Source organism: Anas platyrhynchos, chromosome 16 (genome assembly GCF_047663525.1).
Source record: "Anas platyrhynchos isolate ZD024472 breed Pekin duck chromosome 16, IASCAAS_PekinDuck_T2T, whole genome shotgun sequence".
NCBI classification, from domain to species: domain Eukaryota; kingdom Metazoa; phylum Chordata; class Aves; order Anseriformes; family Anatidae; genus Anas; species Anas platyrhynchos.
Window position 1 is genome coordinate 11,415,129 of NC_092602.1, and position 16,828 is coordinate 11,431,956.

The window sequence follows — 16,828 nt, forward strand, 5'->3', positions numbered from 1 at the left end:
TGTGAGTGGGGCTCCAGTTTCTTTTGAGGGCATTTTAGATGCCGTCCACTCCTCAGACTGCTTTCAGGGGCGATGAAGGGCTGTAGCACCCAGTCATTGTGGCCTGGCTGCTGCGATCTGTAGGACGCACTGCTGCTGAGGGACCTGCTGGTCAACGGGGCGCTGCACAGCTGGCGCCTGAAGGACAGCTTCGTCCATGGGAGGGGCAGGCGGGGAGAGCTCTGTTTTGACACGTCCTTGTTGGATGAGGAAGAGAGCAAGCAGAAAATGGCTGATGATAAATGCAGCAATTAGGGAAGCTTAATGGAGCAGTAGGTTTTTGTGAGAAGACAAAGAAATTGCCATGCTGACACCTGCGAGGGGTCCCAGCCACCTCCGTGCGGAGGCCTCACGCTGCGCTGTTGCCACAGGGGCCAGGACGAGGGGAGGAGAGCCTTTGCCTGCATGTGCACACTCCTTGAAATATGTACATGAAGGGAAAAAACATGAAGGGAAAAAATATTTTCCAAGTTAAACTTGCAAGCACCTTTTTTTTTTTTCTTGTTATGCTCAGAACAGTTCTGCTGGGGGAAGCCCTTGGGCTGTGCTGCCTGCAGAGATGCCTTGTTCAGGGCTGAGCCCATGACCTGCTGTGCTCTGTCCCCAAAGCTCGGTGTTCCCAGCTAACCCCTGGGCTATCAGCTCCCCAAGCTTTGAGTAAAAGTGCTAGATTTGTTGCCAAAGCCCCATTTCTCTTTACTTCCTTGGTTAGACTCTTCCCAAAGCAAACTGCTCTTGCAAACGGACACAGCAAAGCGCTGGGGAAGCTCTGTACCTGCTCTAACAGGGGCTGTGATGGGCAATGCCACTTTGGTCTGTCATAAGGCCATTACCCAAATCCCCCACAAACTGCAACACAAATAGTTTCCTAAGGCTTTGACAAAAAGGAATTTCCTGAAGGAGTTAGAGAAAAGGTTTATTTTCTGCAGAGTACAAGCCAAAGAAAACACCAGTCCTGTTTTCCTCACCTCCAAGGGCTCCTTGGGGCTAGCTGGAGCTGTGTACCTCTGGCCTACCTCTTCTCTGGCTTACCTCTTCTCTCTTTCTGCTAGTCTGCCCAAAGCAAAGCTGGTGCGTCTCCTGCCCAAGCTATCAGGATCTTGCATTTCTGTCTAGCTGGCTTCTTGTGCTTTCCCTTCTCCGGATCCAGACTCTGTTGGCATTGCAGATCTGATGGTGACAGCTCAGGCTGCAGAGGAGCCCTTGGGTACCCCTGTGTCAGTGCTTTGTTTTTCTAACTTGGGTCACCCACAACTAACTCCAAATGCTTATCTATAAAGACTGGAATTGGGATTTCCCATTACTTATTTTAGGCAATAAAACTTACTCTTTAGGGAAATAGAAGATCTTTTTGTGAAAGAAAAAAAAAAATATATATATATATATATATAAAATAAAGCATTCTTCACAAGTAATTTGAGGTTTCACTACATATTGCCTCTTTCCTGCTCCCCACGATCTCCTGGTTATTCCCATTTTAATGCCCGGTCCATAGCTGGCCCTTTCACTGAGATTGCAGTCCATCCCGTCCCACCAAGCTGCAGTGGTGCGTTGCATCACATCTCAGACCAAAGGTAACAAGTGCAAGAGCTGCTGTCTCTCATTCTTTCCTGAGCATTTTTTTAAAATATAGACTGCCTGAGGTAAGCCATGGAACTTGCAAATCCCATCTTCTTTGTCCCACCATTTACTTGCTAAATCCCACCCATTGCCCGTGAGTGAGAGAAGTCTCTAGAGAGCTGGAATTAAAATAAAAATGGTAAAAACTGCACAAAATGAAAGCTCAACAGTGGTAGAAATGCATAAACCCCAGGAAGTTCTGTTACAATCCTTTTTAACAGAAGAAGGCTCAGCTGGTGTAGCTTATAGGAGTAAGGCTGAATTAATTAGTTTCTCTGTTTAGGTAATAATACCATTAATCATGATGAACCTTTTTGTGAGAAGGCTGATACCCAGCCCTGCGTAATTCTGCAGGAATCCCATGGTAGTGCAGCATTATTGATGGGTCATCCTCTGAAAGTGTAAGAGCAATGCCTCCTAATACAGTAAATGGCAAACCACTGATTTTCTTTTAATATTCAGACTGCCACAACATCACTTATGATGAATTCCTCTGGCACCGGTGTGGCTGCAATAAGCAATCCGTCAGGAATGCCACGGGAGCATGGCATTGATTTAATGCTCACTTTTCAAATCTTACATGGACCAAATGCTTCCAGAGGGTACAGTCCATTTTCATATTTTTTGAAGCGTGCACTACCAACCCCCTTGTTCACACTTATCTGCATTGGGAAGATGCAGCCATGGGCCCTTTTTTACAGAAGTTAGGCAGGTTCATGTAGTCAGGTCTGTGTTAGAGGGGATGTCAAGCATGATGGCATGTTGGACAATAGCAGAGGGAGAGAATTACAGTCCCCCTGAGCCAGCATTCCTAACATCTTTATGCTGAGTCCAACACACTTTTCACTTCCACCATGTGTTATACGTTCCTCCAATTTCAGCTGGGAGAGCAGGTGCTGATTTTTAATGCCTATTTTGTTTTAAGCCTCCTTTCATCAGATTAAGGACCCTGCTATTTTATTTCATTTTATTTTTTTATGCTTGGTAATTTAGTCACACACAAACTTAAAAACAGAAGCTGTAACATGCTGTTAAAGCACAGTCGCCCACTGTTAAATCAGTTACTGAGAGCGATGGGGCTTGGAGCACTTCTCCATCCCCCTGCAGATGTCTGCTCTCAGCCTACGGAAAAAAGCTGGGGAAGCAAATGGAAACACACGTGAAGAACAGTGCTTCAGGCTATAACCCTCTTGTAGTTATGCCAGCAGCACAATCCCTGCAAACAAGTTGTTGCACCGAGGCTGTGCTTTCTTTTCTGCCCTTTTTTCCCCTTCCTTTCCCCTTTGAACAGGGGAAAGGCTCACGCAGAGATCTGCAAACCAAATAAAATCCCTCTCCCAGCACCAACCCCTTCCTCCGAGCCGCTGCAGCACCGGGGCGTTGATGCGCTGTCGATAAACCATTAGCCTCCGAGTCGGCAGCGCTGGCCATGACACACAAACACTCGACTACCTTTTTCATCCAAAATCAATGTTGTATTTATCTTCATTGATCTACAAGGAAACTGAATGTTTAAAATTACAGGGGGTGCAGGGGGGAGGATGGGGAGGGGGGGGAAACAAGAGTTACAGAGCCAAGAAAATAGTAGCGGATGGCTGAATTAACTAGAGAGAAAAAGCCCAGGATATATAAAACATGGACACTGAAAAATAAAATAAGGGAGGGGGGATGGTACAGCAAGTAAAACATGGCAAAATTTACATATGGATGAAAAGTAAAATTGGAAATAAAAAATAAATCATGCCAAAAAGCAGTTCAAGGCAGAACCACACTGAAACAAACATTTGCTTATGGTCTTCATGTACTATAGATAATATATCAGAATTTCTTTTTTTTTTAATCAACCATTAGACTTTTTTTTTTGCACTCCTAAAATTCTACTTTGTCTTGTATACAGATTCCAATAAGAACACTGCACAATTAGCACAAGGGGTCCACGGAAAATTGTCCTTGCTTGCCAGCGATCCTGCCCACAACACAAAAAAAGAGAAAAAAAGGAAAAAAAAAATAAGGAAAGGGTCTGCCGCATGGTACTGTGCCAGTTCCATCTGCTTTGCCAGCTTGAAAAGTAGGAAACCAAAATTCCCTTCCAGGAGCGTGTGTCTCTCTCTTTCCTTGACGAACTGTCCCTTGTGTTTGTACAAAAAAATTCAGTCTCTCTTTTTTTTTTTTTTGTTAAACACAATCATTCTTCTTCCTGTTCACATGCCATTTCCATTCTGTCTCCATAGTTGCAAGTTGGTTGTTTTTGGGTTGTTTTTTTTTTTTTTTAAACCTTCCTCCCCCCAACATCCGCTAAGACCTGCCTCCAAGTTCTTGCATAGTTGAAGTATATATGCCGTACTTAGCTTTCTGAGTGTGAATTTCTGACTGTGACAAGAGTATGAGTTGTAACCATGTTAACAAATAACCAGAGTGGTTCTAGAAACCATTTTTATAAAGTCTACCTATGTTAAGAATTTAATATTGGTGTACATTTATATTAACAGAATATTTACAGTTTGTTTTCTGTTTTTTTTTTTTGTTTAAAACAAGAAGTCAAAAAAAATTCCTCTTAAATTTCTGCATAATATAATAAGGCAAAAAACAAACAGTTTTGTACATTATTATTATTATTAATATTTTAATATATATCTGTAACTTCGGTTCCAAAGTACCAAGGTAAGTGATCAATTGGCCTCAGAAGGGAACCTCACAGTGGACTGTAAAACTACAGTATTTCCATAAATAATACTTTTAAGAAACCCTGGGTATTTTTTCTTAAGGATCTGAGGCCTTTTAAATGCAAATTTAACTAAAGACAAAAGCAAAAATTTCTTTTTTCTTTTTAAGTGAATAAAGAGCACAAAATTAAAAAAAATACAAATCCATTAAAAATGTTTCTCACATTTGGGAAAAATGTACAAACTTGCTATTTTTAACTCATTTTTTTTTTTTTTTAGCACAGAAACAAAACCAAAACCAAAAATCAATACCTATATATTAAATTCCCATTCTCAGCAACCTTCTTGTTGGAAAGTCTGCATCCCCGACCCCATTATTTATGGAAATGTGCTTAACTTCTACAAATTTTACATTAAAAAAAAAAAAAAGTTTACAGCAGTGCATTTTGTAAAAGGTTTGTTTTTTGTTTTTCATTTTTTTGTGTGTTTTGTTTTTTTTTTTTTTCTGTTTGTTTTGTTGTTGTCGTTGTTGTTTGTTTGTTTTATATACAGGCGACTTTAAAATTCCATGTTGGGGACTATCGTGCCTCTACTTCTTTGGGGTTCCTAGAGGGGGAGTAGTCCCTGGACTCTGAGTTTGTGAGTGGAGTAGTCCTGCGTGGGGAGGCAGGTCTGGTGCTGCTCGCTGGTACAAGAGGTGGTGGGGCGCTCAGCGCTGCAGTTGGTGGGTTCCTATTTAAAATCCCATTGTGCATGGCAGTGGATGGACTCAGTCTGGGGTAATGCATCCCGCTTAAATGAGGCATGAAGGATGGCACGTGTGCCAGGTGGCTTTCGATAGGGGACGAGTGCAAGTGGTGCATTCTGGCACGCTCAAGTTCTTCCCGTAAGTGCAAGCGCTCTCTTTCCTCCACTTGCCGCAACCGCTCCTGCTCTCGGCGGGCTTCAAGAAGGTTTTCATGGTTGTAGTCATGTGGCTCCCTGTCTCTGTAAGAACGCTCATGGTCGTAAAATCCAGAGGTGGTAGGGAACCTATGGATGGGATCCGTCCGGAGCTGGAAGTCCATTCGACGGTGCAGGTCTAAGCTCCGGTAGGCATCTCGCAATGGGTCCCTCATCGGGTCCCAAGAAAATCCAGGATGTGGCAGCCTCTCTCTTCCCGACAAAGGATTCATGCCTATGAGCGGGGTCATCATTCTGCTGCGGTCCAGGACATTCATGTTGTTCATCTGGTGCACACTGCCCATGGAGATAGGCATTGAGGCAGCCATTGAGGGAGGCAATGACAATCCATGCAAAGTAGGTGGTGGGGGATGCTCCACGGATCGGGAGTGCTGCGAAGGCTCAGACCCTACCACCAGCACATCACTGTCTTCTTTCCTCTCCTCTTTGACTTTGATGTCATTCTTAATCTTCTGGAGGTCACTGGGAAGCTCTGTCTTTCTCTCCATGTCCTTGCTCATTAGATTGGTAAGCTTCAAGCTCTCACTTAGTGCAGGTTTGCTGTATGGGGATACAGACTGGATTACTGGCTTTGTGTTGTCCTCAGAGGGTCTCTTATCATGGCTTGGAGTTTCCTTCACGGGGGAACGGCTCTCTTTAATCTTGTGTTCTGCTATGGGCGGCTCTCTCAGCCGGTCAGGGTGCTCTCGTTCGGGTTCTTTGGACCTTTCCCTTTCACCGAGGCTAACCTGCCTGATAGGATCACTGGAGGTTTGGCTGTTGCTGCGAATGAGATTGCTTATCTGATGTGTCACTGGAGCTGATGCCGGTGAGGATCTGTTTGAATGTCTGTTTTTATCCATGAGGTCTCTGTAAAAAGAATGCAGACACATCCTTGGGTTTACGTGAACAAACATACATGTGATGCTGGACATGCATAATTGCATAATTTGAGGTTGCTCAGAAAATAATTTGAAAAGCTCTGCACTAAATGATATGAACTACCTGCCTTTAGGTTCTATTAAAAAAAAAAAAAAAAAAAAAAAGAAAAGATAAATATCTACAAGTTTGGGGACTAAATTGGGGATGCATTTGAAAGAGCAGAACATTTTACCTTAAGAAAAAGGCCAGTTCACTAAGAAATGTCAGAAAGAAGTCTAGACAGCTTATTTTTTAAAAAAAGGTGATTATTGCATGCCTACATGCACATCTTGCTGCCAGACAATGGTTTTCTTGGCTATAACACTTTGAACAGTGGTTCCTTTCCTAAAACATGGATGCACAAAATGGAACTGTTCTGGAAACGTACAGAAATGTATGAAGGTCCTTCACGAAACAGCCTCATCAACTAGAAGCAGCTGTAACATGATGGGTATTTTTCTATGGGGCTGCAGTAAAGTTTGTGTTGCCGTCAGTTTTGGCAGTTAAGCTAAGTGCTTAAGCAAAAAATTCCGGCACAGGCCGAGAAAATGAATGACTGGCCTTTGTTACGAGAGGGCCTGCTATGAGGAACAAGGGGTTTGATGAGAATGTCCATTGTTTAGAAGAAGGCATGAGAATGGGCTTTATGTTTCCAGCTGCACCTCTCTGTGAGCAAGCCAATTAGTTGCACTTGCTCCCATGTCTTTAAGTGAATAAATAATGCTCACCTTTTAGAAGCACTCTGCTCTGAATAAACACTTTAAACACAAAGTGTGATGGTGGGATTGAGAGAACTGCATTATGCAGCTGAGGAGCTCAGTGATGCCTACCTTTAATGCTGGGCTTGCATGTTAGCCAGAAGAATCATGCTGCTGTAAACTGGAGGTGTTTTGGGTAATTCTGTGGGTATTTATCCCTTATGATTACATTTGCTAACCCAGATTTCTCTCCCTGTGGTAGTCCTAATCGTTGGTCAAGGATGTAGCTTATTAAAACCATGTCTAAACAAGGATGCTGGGGATAGCTTTGGCTGAATTAATACATATATAATAGAGATGTTAACCCCTGAGTGAACACTCTTGGAAGTGAAGTAACCTTGCTTTGGAAATGATTTATGCTGAAGCCAACAAGGGAGCTTCCTATCTGAATGACTATCCATACAAGCGTGTCAGACAGTTTAACATTTAAAGCAAGATGATTTTCAGCCTATTGCTTCTATATAATCTTGTTCACAGGCACTGCCTGAAGAGCTCATTAAAAGCACTCTAGGCAAACTACAAAACCCTGATCAGCAGTGAAATGCCCACATCTGAGGTTTGCAGGCTGTTATTGCCTACAAAGAAGTAGCCTGTTGGAGACAACCGGGGTCTGAAATACAAAGAGCTTTACAGCTTGAAAATCATATAGCTGGAAGCTAATGAAGTACCTATAGCTCAGGTGATATAGTCCTGTCATCATTAATAAGGGCTTGCCTACAGTGCAATTTTTTAAAATCAGATCTGCTAATGGATTCACACACACTGCTCCAGATACAGGCATTTGCATTTTTACCTTGTTAATGTCCAGCTAACATTTGAATTCATAAGCATATTTGTAATGGGAGCTATGACTGTCTACAAAGGACCCATCACAATACCACCTCCAGGAATTCAGAATATGTGGCACTCCTAAAGGAAGCTGCTAAAAACAGCTATGTGCACCCTGAAAACACAGTGACATGCTCATTTCCTCAACCTGGTGTTTTTTTGAAACCTGATAGTGGGGAAGTAAAGACTAGCCTACTGTATCTCCACAAAGGACAAATCCTAAAAGGCAGAGGTTTCTTTTTGTGTCACTGGTACTTGAGCTTATCTCGGGGACAGAGCTATCAGATATTTCAAAGACAAGCAATGTTTTGCTCTGAAGGTGATTTTAAGATGGGAGTTGGTGGTAAAGGAAAAAATAAGAAAAAACAGAGGAAAAAGAGACTAGAATCAAAAGCACATGTGGCTCACCTCTCTTTGTCTCTGTCATCTTTACTCAGAGAAAGATCTCTCTTCTCAGGCTCTCGGTCCCGCTCCCTGTCTCTGTCGTGGTTTGTCACCGAGGAGCTTCGCTCAGAATCGGTCGGCTTGGGCCACTGCGGAGGTGTTGGGAAGGACGGCGGGGTCCGATGGAGTCTGTTCCATGGCTCATGGGGATTATTGAAATTCTGCAGGTTTGGGCCATCTTTGTGAGTAAAAATGTTGTTGTGAGCTAGAATAATGGCAGGGGAGGAGGAACAGTTAAAAATAATTAAAACCAAATAATTACACATGCATTTTGCACAACGCTAATTAATCCAGAGCTGTCCTTTCAAGGCTTTTTTAATGTGGAGCTCATGGTGAGGGGGAGCTACTAGCAGGTGGTCAGAGATACCTCCGGCACTGGGTGGAAGATCCACCAGCTCTTTTAAGGCTATTTGCGGAGGAAGCTTTCACTATACATCTGAATAACTCAGAAATGACAGAAAACGCCCAGCTCCTTTTCTCCCCCCACCCCAGCAAGGGTTCCAGCACAAAAGCAATATTCTTCCTCAGCTCCCTCACTGGCAGAAACTTTAATTTGTGGGTAGTTACAAGCAATCAGCTGCCTGCAGCTGAGGATTCAGGGATTTTTTTTTTTGTTAAAGAAACCAGACTACTTGGTGGTATGTATGTATGTGTATAAAATAGAGCTTGGCTGTAGGCTTTTTAGAACAGTCACTTGATTTTCCTCCATCAATCTTCAACTGCTTCCTGTTGCACCATGAGATGCAAAAGCATGCTCTTATGTGTGGCTCTCAAGCATGTCTTGCCTACAGGTAACATGTTTTTGAAGTAAAAGCATTTTATACAGGTAATTTAAACTCCAGACAATGGTTACAGAGAAAGTCTACACGCTGAATTAGGAGAAGTATCAATAGCTGTTCCGCCGTGCATCTTCACTGTTGAAGGGTGTTACTTCAGATGCCCATGGGGTACCAGAGCTCAGTGGGGTCATGCAGCTCCAGCACCTCTCAGAACACACAAGGCAACGTCCTTCAGCAGTGAGGAGACACAGAGCACACCTATTGATGTCTGTGACATGCAGAAAAGCTCCCACCGCAGAGACCTGGAAATCTTAGGTGCAGTGTTTTCAGATAGGAGAATGGAGGTTAGGAAATAAACTTCTTTAAAAACTACCACCAGCTGCTGTAAATATTAGCATGTGGCTTTTCTGGAAGGGATGTTTGTCTGCAGTAACCCAGCCAGTACTTACTCAGAGCATGACTGCCTAATCCTCCAAAGGCATTGCTGCCTAAGTTCCCAAGGCCGCTGAAGGTGCTTGACCTGCTAAATGGATCTGGAAAGGCAAACAGGGATTTAGCAGGCATTTAGCCAAGAATGTTGGAGAATGAAATGCACCCCTCCCCTTCTTAACGGTCTGAATCCAAGTAGGATTAGGCCAGACTTTAAGCTGATCCTTCTCATTGCAAGGTTCTTTGCACAGAAAATTCCCAGCATGTTAAAATGGAGAAGGGATTCAGTGCTCACACTGCAAACAGGTGCTGTAATAAACTTTTGTATGCTAGTCAGAGGGGAGCTAGAAATTAAGTTTGAATAGCTGAAATTATGGTGGCTGCTGCTAAGCTGAAACTCTCCTTCCTTATCAGCTGTAATAGCAGCAGCATTGCAATTGCCTTGAAAGAGGAACATCAGCAGCTCCTGGGTCAGCATATTGAGGAGATGCATTGTTTCACTCTTGTTTCTGTGTACGACCTTCTACCCTCTTTGTAATGGTGCACACAGACAGTCCTAAGCTAACTGCTATGGACATCCATCCACAGAGCAACTAAACATGTGGGTCTGTGCCAAAATCCTCTCCCATAATATCTTCCTTGTGGTGGAAATGATAGCTTAGCCTTAGATTTACTGGCACTTGTCTTTGTAAAAAGTCCTGCCTGTTTTTTTACTGGAGGCACCCATCATCAAAAGAGGTCTGAGTGCCCAACTCAGGTTTCTGCACTCCAAAGATAGCTATGGGCTAAAACGTGCAGATACACCTGTTTTTCTCCTACTGGTCACCTCTAAACAACTCCTCCTTCTGTCCACTGACTTTTTGGCTGCCTTTTTAAAGTCTCTAACTTTCCATGCTACAGGAGGTGAGGTGCTCCCCATATTCTTATATTTAAAATATCAGGGCAAACAGCACAAATAGCTTTGATTTTTCCACAAACAACTATTCACTTATTTACTTATTTTGAAATAGCTGTTCTTGTCCCTTCCCTTTGCAGTTAGTAGTTGAGTGACTTTGTAGAGATACAGTTGATTTTGACAGAATGTTCAGGAGTTGATGTAAATCTAGGTATTCGCAACAGAAAGAAGTCTACTGGGTCATGTGGGATGCTGCATGTACTGATTGAATGAGTGTTACTAAAACATTAATCAACAGAACTTGAACTTTAATTGGCAATGAGCTGCTTGTGAGCTTTTAAAATGAGGAAATTTGAGAAAATCAGGCCCTACTTAGTGCCAATTAGGAAACTGAAAGACTGGAAAAATGTGCAGAACAGCTATTTGCCAGGAACCGTTCACTGAACTTTAATATAGAACCTTTCACAGGTAAGAAAGGGCATGGAGGAGCCCATTTTAAGCTATGGCTTGTTTGAGGTACCTTTGAAATAAAATTTCTTCCGTTTCCCTGGGCACATTCAGCAGCACGGAAGGGCTCTACAGGTCAGGTTTCAGCTTGTGTGCCGTGTAATACCCAACTTTGTCAAAGAGGAGGGTCTGCTAATCCTGCTCCTCTCCTTTGGAGGAGATCAGAGGGGGTGTGCTGGGAAGCTGGTGTGGGTGGGACAATTTCTGAGCGAGCTTCTCATCCCTGAGAAAGTCTAATCCTCTCCCTCTGATACTGCCACTGTGCCTCAGGCAGGACTGTGCTGAGAGCCAGGACTGGGTCAGATGTATAAAGGTGAAGGCAGGGCTTACTTACACTTACCTGCCAAGTGGTTAGTAGGCAGGAAACTGCTGTGATGAGGTGAAGGACCAAAAGGTGTGGTGGCTGGATGTGTCGCACCTGGGAGAACAAAATCCTTTTTTAGTTCAGTAGCAAGTGACAGAGGTCCTGGCCATCAAACTCAAGAACCAGATGCAAAGGTGCAGGTCAGATTTAAACAGCATGGGTGGGACAGGGGCAGACCCCAAATGGCTACGGGCAGGGTTTCTCTCAGTGCTCCTTGAAGGAGCCTGTCAGCACTAGGAGGCAGGAGGAGACCTTGCACTGAGTGTTGCTGCTCACCTGTAATAACGGGGCAGTGAATCTCTTTGTCTGGCATTTTCAGTCATTACTCTGTGTTTACACTAAACAGGGTCAGTCCAGGTGATGCGCCCAGACAGAAGGTGCTCGGAAGTGACTGATTAGAGTCTACATGAAACACCAGTTAATGACAGGAACGCAGGGAACATCAATCATGCGTCTCCCATGAGAGCCCCATCTTTGCTCTCACATCTGTCTCTGCATCCACAGCCACCCCCGCGATATTTTTTCCCTCTCCTGCTTACTGCCATGGTGCCATGCTGCACCAGGGGAAAGGAACACCACTGCTTAGCACACTGCTTTATGTCTGGTTGAGGTAAGGTGAAAGAATGGGCTGAAGATAAGCTGGTCTGTCCTGCATTTCAAGGTGGACTAAGTCCATGCTCAGGTGAGCTTCATAAAGGAAAACCAGAGCAGAAAATGAAAGATTTGCTTCTTTTGTATGCAGACACACACCAAACAGCAACTGCAACTTGTGAAAAGCACTGGTGTCACCTGGCATGGGGATACATGGGTTTTGGAGGAAGATCAATTCCCATGTATCCTGCAAATGACAGTGTGTTTGGGGAATCTCCTGGGCCTGACTTTAGCCCCCTAAGATCAGTACAGATGATTTTCAGGATACACCCGCAATCTAGTTTTTAATATTTGTTTCAGATGTATGAACCAAAATGTTTCTGTGGCTCCAGCATTACACTGACAAGTCCAGCTGTCTGCAAATGTTTAGATTGTGAACATCCTTTCGGTGCCTTCTCTGTGCCAGGGCTTCCCATATTACAGGCAAAGCCGAATTATCAACTACAGTAACTTTCAGATCCTGTCTGGATGCAACACAACCTCTGCCTCCCTTGCAGAAAGCAAAATCTGCCATACCTGTGCATTAACTCCCATTTTGTTAGAAACTAGTACTTCCACTCAATGACAGAACCAGCACTTTCCTGAGGACAGGCTACGTCATGTGCAAAACAGACCAACACCTAAACAAAGCTTTTCAGTGCTCTTCTCTTGTATTCTGTTGGTAAAAAGGAGAGAGCAAGAGGTTGACTCTTGCAAACATCATCAGTCACACTGGGCATGAACACGGGCTGTTCACTAACAGCTGGCTTACCCAGTCACTGCTTTCTGAAGTGGTAACTTTCTGTTATAGAAAATAGGATTATATGATCCTTCTCCTCCTGGTGCTCAAGCTCTCCCGTCACCTTCATCACACAGTTTTCTGCCTCATCTGTTGTCCATGTGAATGATTTCTACTGGTGACTGCTCTGGCAAGTTCCTGCCCCCTCATCTCTAAATCAAAGTTTCTACCATATATAATTGGTGCTGATAATACTACAGGAGGTCATAGCAAAAGTGGAGGGAAACACAGGAAAGAAATCGATGCACATAGGAGAAAATGTGTCCTGAACAAAGCCTGAACAGGGTTTTATGGAGGTGATGGTCAGTCCAGTACCTGGTTTTACTTGGCGACAGAGTCCAGTAACAGACAGTCATTGTAAAACACACTCATGTTCTGAACATGAGCAGACTATAAAGCCTGAGAGGGAGACAGTGCTGCACATCCCTCACCAGCCTGGGCACCACGAACCTAAGCAGCCAGAAAATGAGTTGAGGAAACTTAAGAGAGACCACGGCAATGAGACCTGAAGTTATCTATAAACATTCTGACTGCTCCAATGCCTCAAGATGGATGGAGACTGTCATCTTTCTAATCCTTTAAGATTTCAGAAGGTGTATAATGGATGGGAGATTTCTTCAAAGGAGACGGCTTACAAACTCAACTACATGGGCTGATAATAAAAAATCCTCCGGAGAAAGCCAGGAGCAGCACTGCAGGCTGTCAGGTAGTTATTAAATATAGCATCTGCCAGGCAGCCGAACATCCGTCCTGAAGACAGGTGGCCCTAAGATAACTTATGTCTCCTACAGTAACTAGGCAATGCAGCAGAACCCATGATTCACATCAACGACATGCTTGTTCGATAAGGTGAAAAGAATGCCTCAGATATTGCAGAGCAAAAGATTTATTCATCTATATATTACAGCTGCAATGTTTGTTCACTTTGATAGCACTCTTTACCTAGATTTACCATGTAATGGCTCTTGTGATTAATACACTCATGGACAAGTTGCTGTAAGGTTGTTTCTCTCCCGCAAAAGTTTTTTATTAATTTACCTTCTTTAATGTATCTGTTCCATACTATTTCCCTCCTGCTTTTATGAATGGAGAAGCAAGCCATGCTTGCATCTTTGTAAGAGGAAAAGCTCAAGACACCGATTAGACTGGTGCTTTGATTCAACAGACTGCTTTTGCCTGTTAGGGTACACTTTGTCCAGCATAGTCTTGAGTAATAAAACCATACATAAAGCAAGATTCTTGTAATGACAAGACAGGACAGACTAAAGACAGTGTTAAAGAAACAGCTGCTATAGGAAAACAGGCAGAAGTTTGTAAATCAGCTGTGCTTATGCTTCCAACAGATGCAAGATATATCTTGGCCCTGTACTACTAAAGTACCAAAGACGAGAAGAGCAAAATTCGGGGAAGCAGTCTACAATATACAGTCAGTATCAGCAATGTTTGTATGTGGTGGAAACTTGCACGTGATGTTTAAGATTTTCCATCCACAAGTAAGGGCTGAAAGACAGACTGAACCACTAGTGGAGTTCCTGAAGACCGTCTGACATCTGCGTTCAAAAGTCATTTCCCACTGCGGTTTCAGCTTGATTATTCAACTCTGTTGCTTTTATGTCATGCTTGGGACAAAACTCGTAACTCTTCTAATCTCATTCACTTCAACAATAATGATGCAATACTGCATCATAAAAGCAGAGTTAAGTTAGGAAAGAAAGTTGAATTTGCTGTCAGTGAATTACATACAAAAGGGGCTAAGTTGTACCATATGAAATGATACAGACTTTGAAGGCTGACTTAAGCATCTTAAACAAAGAAAGAAAATCTGTTTAAGTCCAGGTGGGAATTAGGCCCTTGGAACAGAACAAAAACATCTGGTAGATGGACATGAACATGAGTAGTAGCACCTGTGACCCCCAAAACCAGAATGTCAGAGTTGCAGTCTCCTGTGGTCAGACATCAAGAATAGCGCAATGAAGCTCTCTGAACTTTTGTAATTGGATTCATTGTAATTACTTCCTCAATATATCACAAAGAAATTTATCTACATATACTGTAGTTAATTCTTTTCTTTTTAAAATCAATATGCCGTTTCGAGCCTTGGAGACTGCTGCACTTTCTAACATATAAGGGAATTTTACATTTAAAAAACAAATGCTTTACAAATATACCTTCTGTGATATTTTTCAATGTTGCTATCATAGTTTTCCATTTTACCAAAACCCCATGTATTCAGAAAATAAACACCACCTGCTGAATGGAGGAGCTAAGAAGAAGAACACAGCAAATACAAAAGCATGGAAGAAACCAGGGCCATTTCCAATCCTACGCAAGGGAAACATTTTCAAGTGTTTTGTCAAAATTGCTTTTTAAAATCCCTCCATAGTCAATTAATCAGGCACATAAGAACCAGCTGCACAGACCCGACTTTAAAGGCCAACTACTGAAATCTCAGTGATGCACGGAGGAACCTGTACTGGAGACCACAGGCTCTGCTCGTAGAGCCCAGCCCACAACTGCCCTCAGTACTTCCACACCCCTCTGAATATTTCTCCCATTAATTTTTGAGGCATATATAGCTGTAGAGACACACGTTAAATACATTGACTTTTTTTTGTTTTGTTTTGTCTTTTCAACAAATGATGATCCTCCCTTACCTGTAGTAGAAAACAGAGGCCTGGCAAGGTCCTGTGGATAATGGAAGCCTGGAAACACGCCAGGGGCAGGAGGTCTGCTGAACAGGTCAAGTTTACCACCTATCTCTAGCTTGTGGGGATCCAGCTGCATTTGCTGTCAAATGATACAAAAGCAGTCTCATTATGCATTTCCTTTTTTTTTTATGGGAGAAAAGAGAGGGAGTTCAGGCTCATTCCTGCTTAGCACTGCCAGGGAGAGTTAGTAAGAGTGACAGCAGCGTCTCTGGTCACGTACTGCAGCCGCGCTCTGACAGCATCTATAAGGCCATTTCACTCCACAGCCTCTCAGCTGCCTGCCTCGTCCACATGAATAAGGTCTGAAGTGAGCTCTCAGCCCCTCAGCACACACACTGGAGCATGCAACATGATACACTGAGCGCGCTGCACAGCGGGATCAGTCGGCAGTCTCAGCCTGACAAAAAATATTCTGCAGGCGGAAAGCTGCCGACAGAAGCCTTGGGAGCTGGGTGACGGACTCGTCTGTTTTGCTTCTCCAGTTTGGAAAGAGAGAGACGTTCCTAGACTGTCTTTCCTCCAGCCAGCACAACTCAGCATGAAGGCATGAGGAGAGGGATGAAGAAAACTGACTATGAGATTCCTCCAGAGGCTATTTTTATCCTTCCCCTATAGAAGTGAGCATGGTTCAGCCTGAGGAACTGCACCTTAGTCAAAGACATGTATGTCTCTTGAGAAATATACAGCTTCAAGATGACATATTTACTTAACAATAAAAAGGTCACACACAACTTGTAGAGGCACTAGTTATGATCTACCCACTTAAACACTTAATAATGTTTATTAACAAGTCAAAAACCTACAGCAGGAACTACGAAAAAAAAAAACACCACTCTACAGAAGTCATATTATTTGCTATTCTGCCTGCCACAGGGAGTTTTGAGCCTGTCAAAGCACCCCAGTGTACCTATGTCTTGTTACCTCTGGAGTTTCTAAGCCACTCCCTCTGCTCCCCCATCTTCAGTGCAATGCAGGAAGCCTGGGAACCTACTTGGCTGCTCTACACTTGATAAAACGTTCTTTACAGTATAAGTCACTTCATTTTTATTAGGGTAATACTCCATATTCCACAGGAGGTACTAGTACAGAAGGGAAATGACATTAAACATGTACACGTTGTATAAAGCTGGATTTGGAGCAAAATTATCACCTGCTTCCCTTTCTTCTTCTCTTTTTGTCTGTACACTTAGTATCTCCTGCTCATTTTGCTACCCTTCAACCCAACTCCTTTGCCCTCAGATAAACTTTACAGTTGACAGAACAAACATCAGAAGGATTGAAAGTGTTAGTCAATGCAAGCAAGCTTAAGGATCACCAACAGTAACTGTTTCCTCCTCATTAGTCACTAAAATACAACATGTAAGTTAAGAGACTTGGCTTTGTTCCATAAACTGTCTGAATTACCTTTATCTTTTGCTGGTGATGGTAGATCTGCCAGGCGATCTGTACATGAACCGCACACCACTTCCCGGGTTTCTGCAATGGAAAGTGCAAGAATTTAG

The 16,828-nt window shown here is 43.2% G+C and overlaps 1 protein-coding gene across 26 annotated transcripts in view; it reads right to left on the reverse strand.

Annotated features, from left to right (window-relative positions):
* Window positions 1–3,813: 3,813 nt before the first annotated feature.
* Window positions 3,814–16,828, reverse strand: part of FBRSL1 (fibrosin like 1) — a 519,307-nt gene continuing 506,292 nt past the window's right edge. For 20 of the 26 annotated variants that reach the window (XM_027469944.3, XM_027469934.3, XM_027469945.3 and 17 more), the window contains 6 exons: window positions 16,731–16,802; window positions 15,273–15,405; window positions 11,160–11,243; window positions 9,444–9,527; window positions 8,180–8,420; window positions 3,814–6,134 (listed from right to left, as the gene is read on the reverse strand). In XM_027469944.3, coding sequence (XP_027325745.1) covers window positions 4,901–6,134; window positions 8,180–8,420; window positions 9,444–9,527; window positions 11,160–11,243; window positions 15,273–15,405; window positions 16,731–16,802 — 1,848 coding nt within the window. In that variant the 3' untranslated portion in view covers window positions 3,814–4,900. The remainder of the gene's footprint in view (window positions 6,135–8,179; window positions 8,421–9,443; window positions 9,528–11,159; window positions 11,244–15,272; window positions 15,406–16,730; window positions 16,803–16,828) is intronic. The other 6 variants (XM_072024428.1, XM_027469937.3, XM_038187647.2 and 3 more) reach the window with 2 other exon arrangements.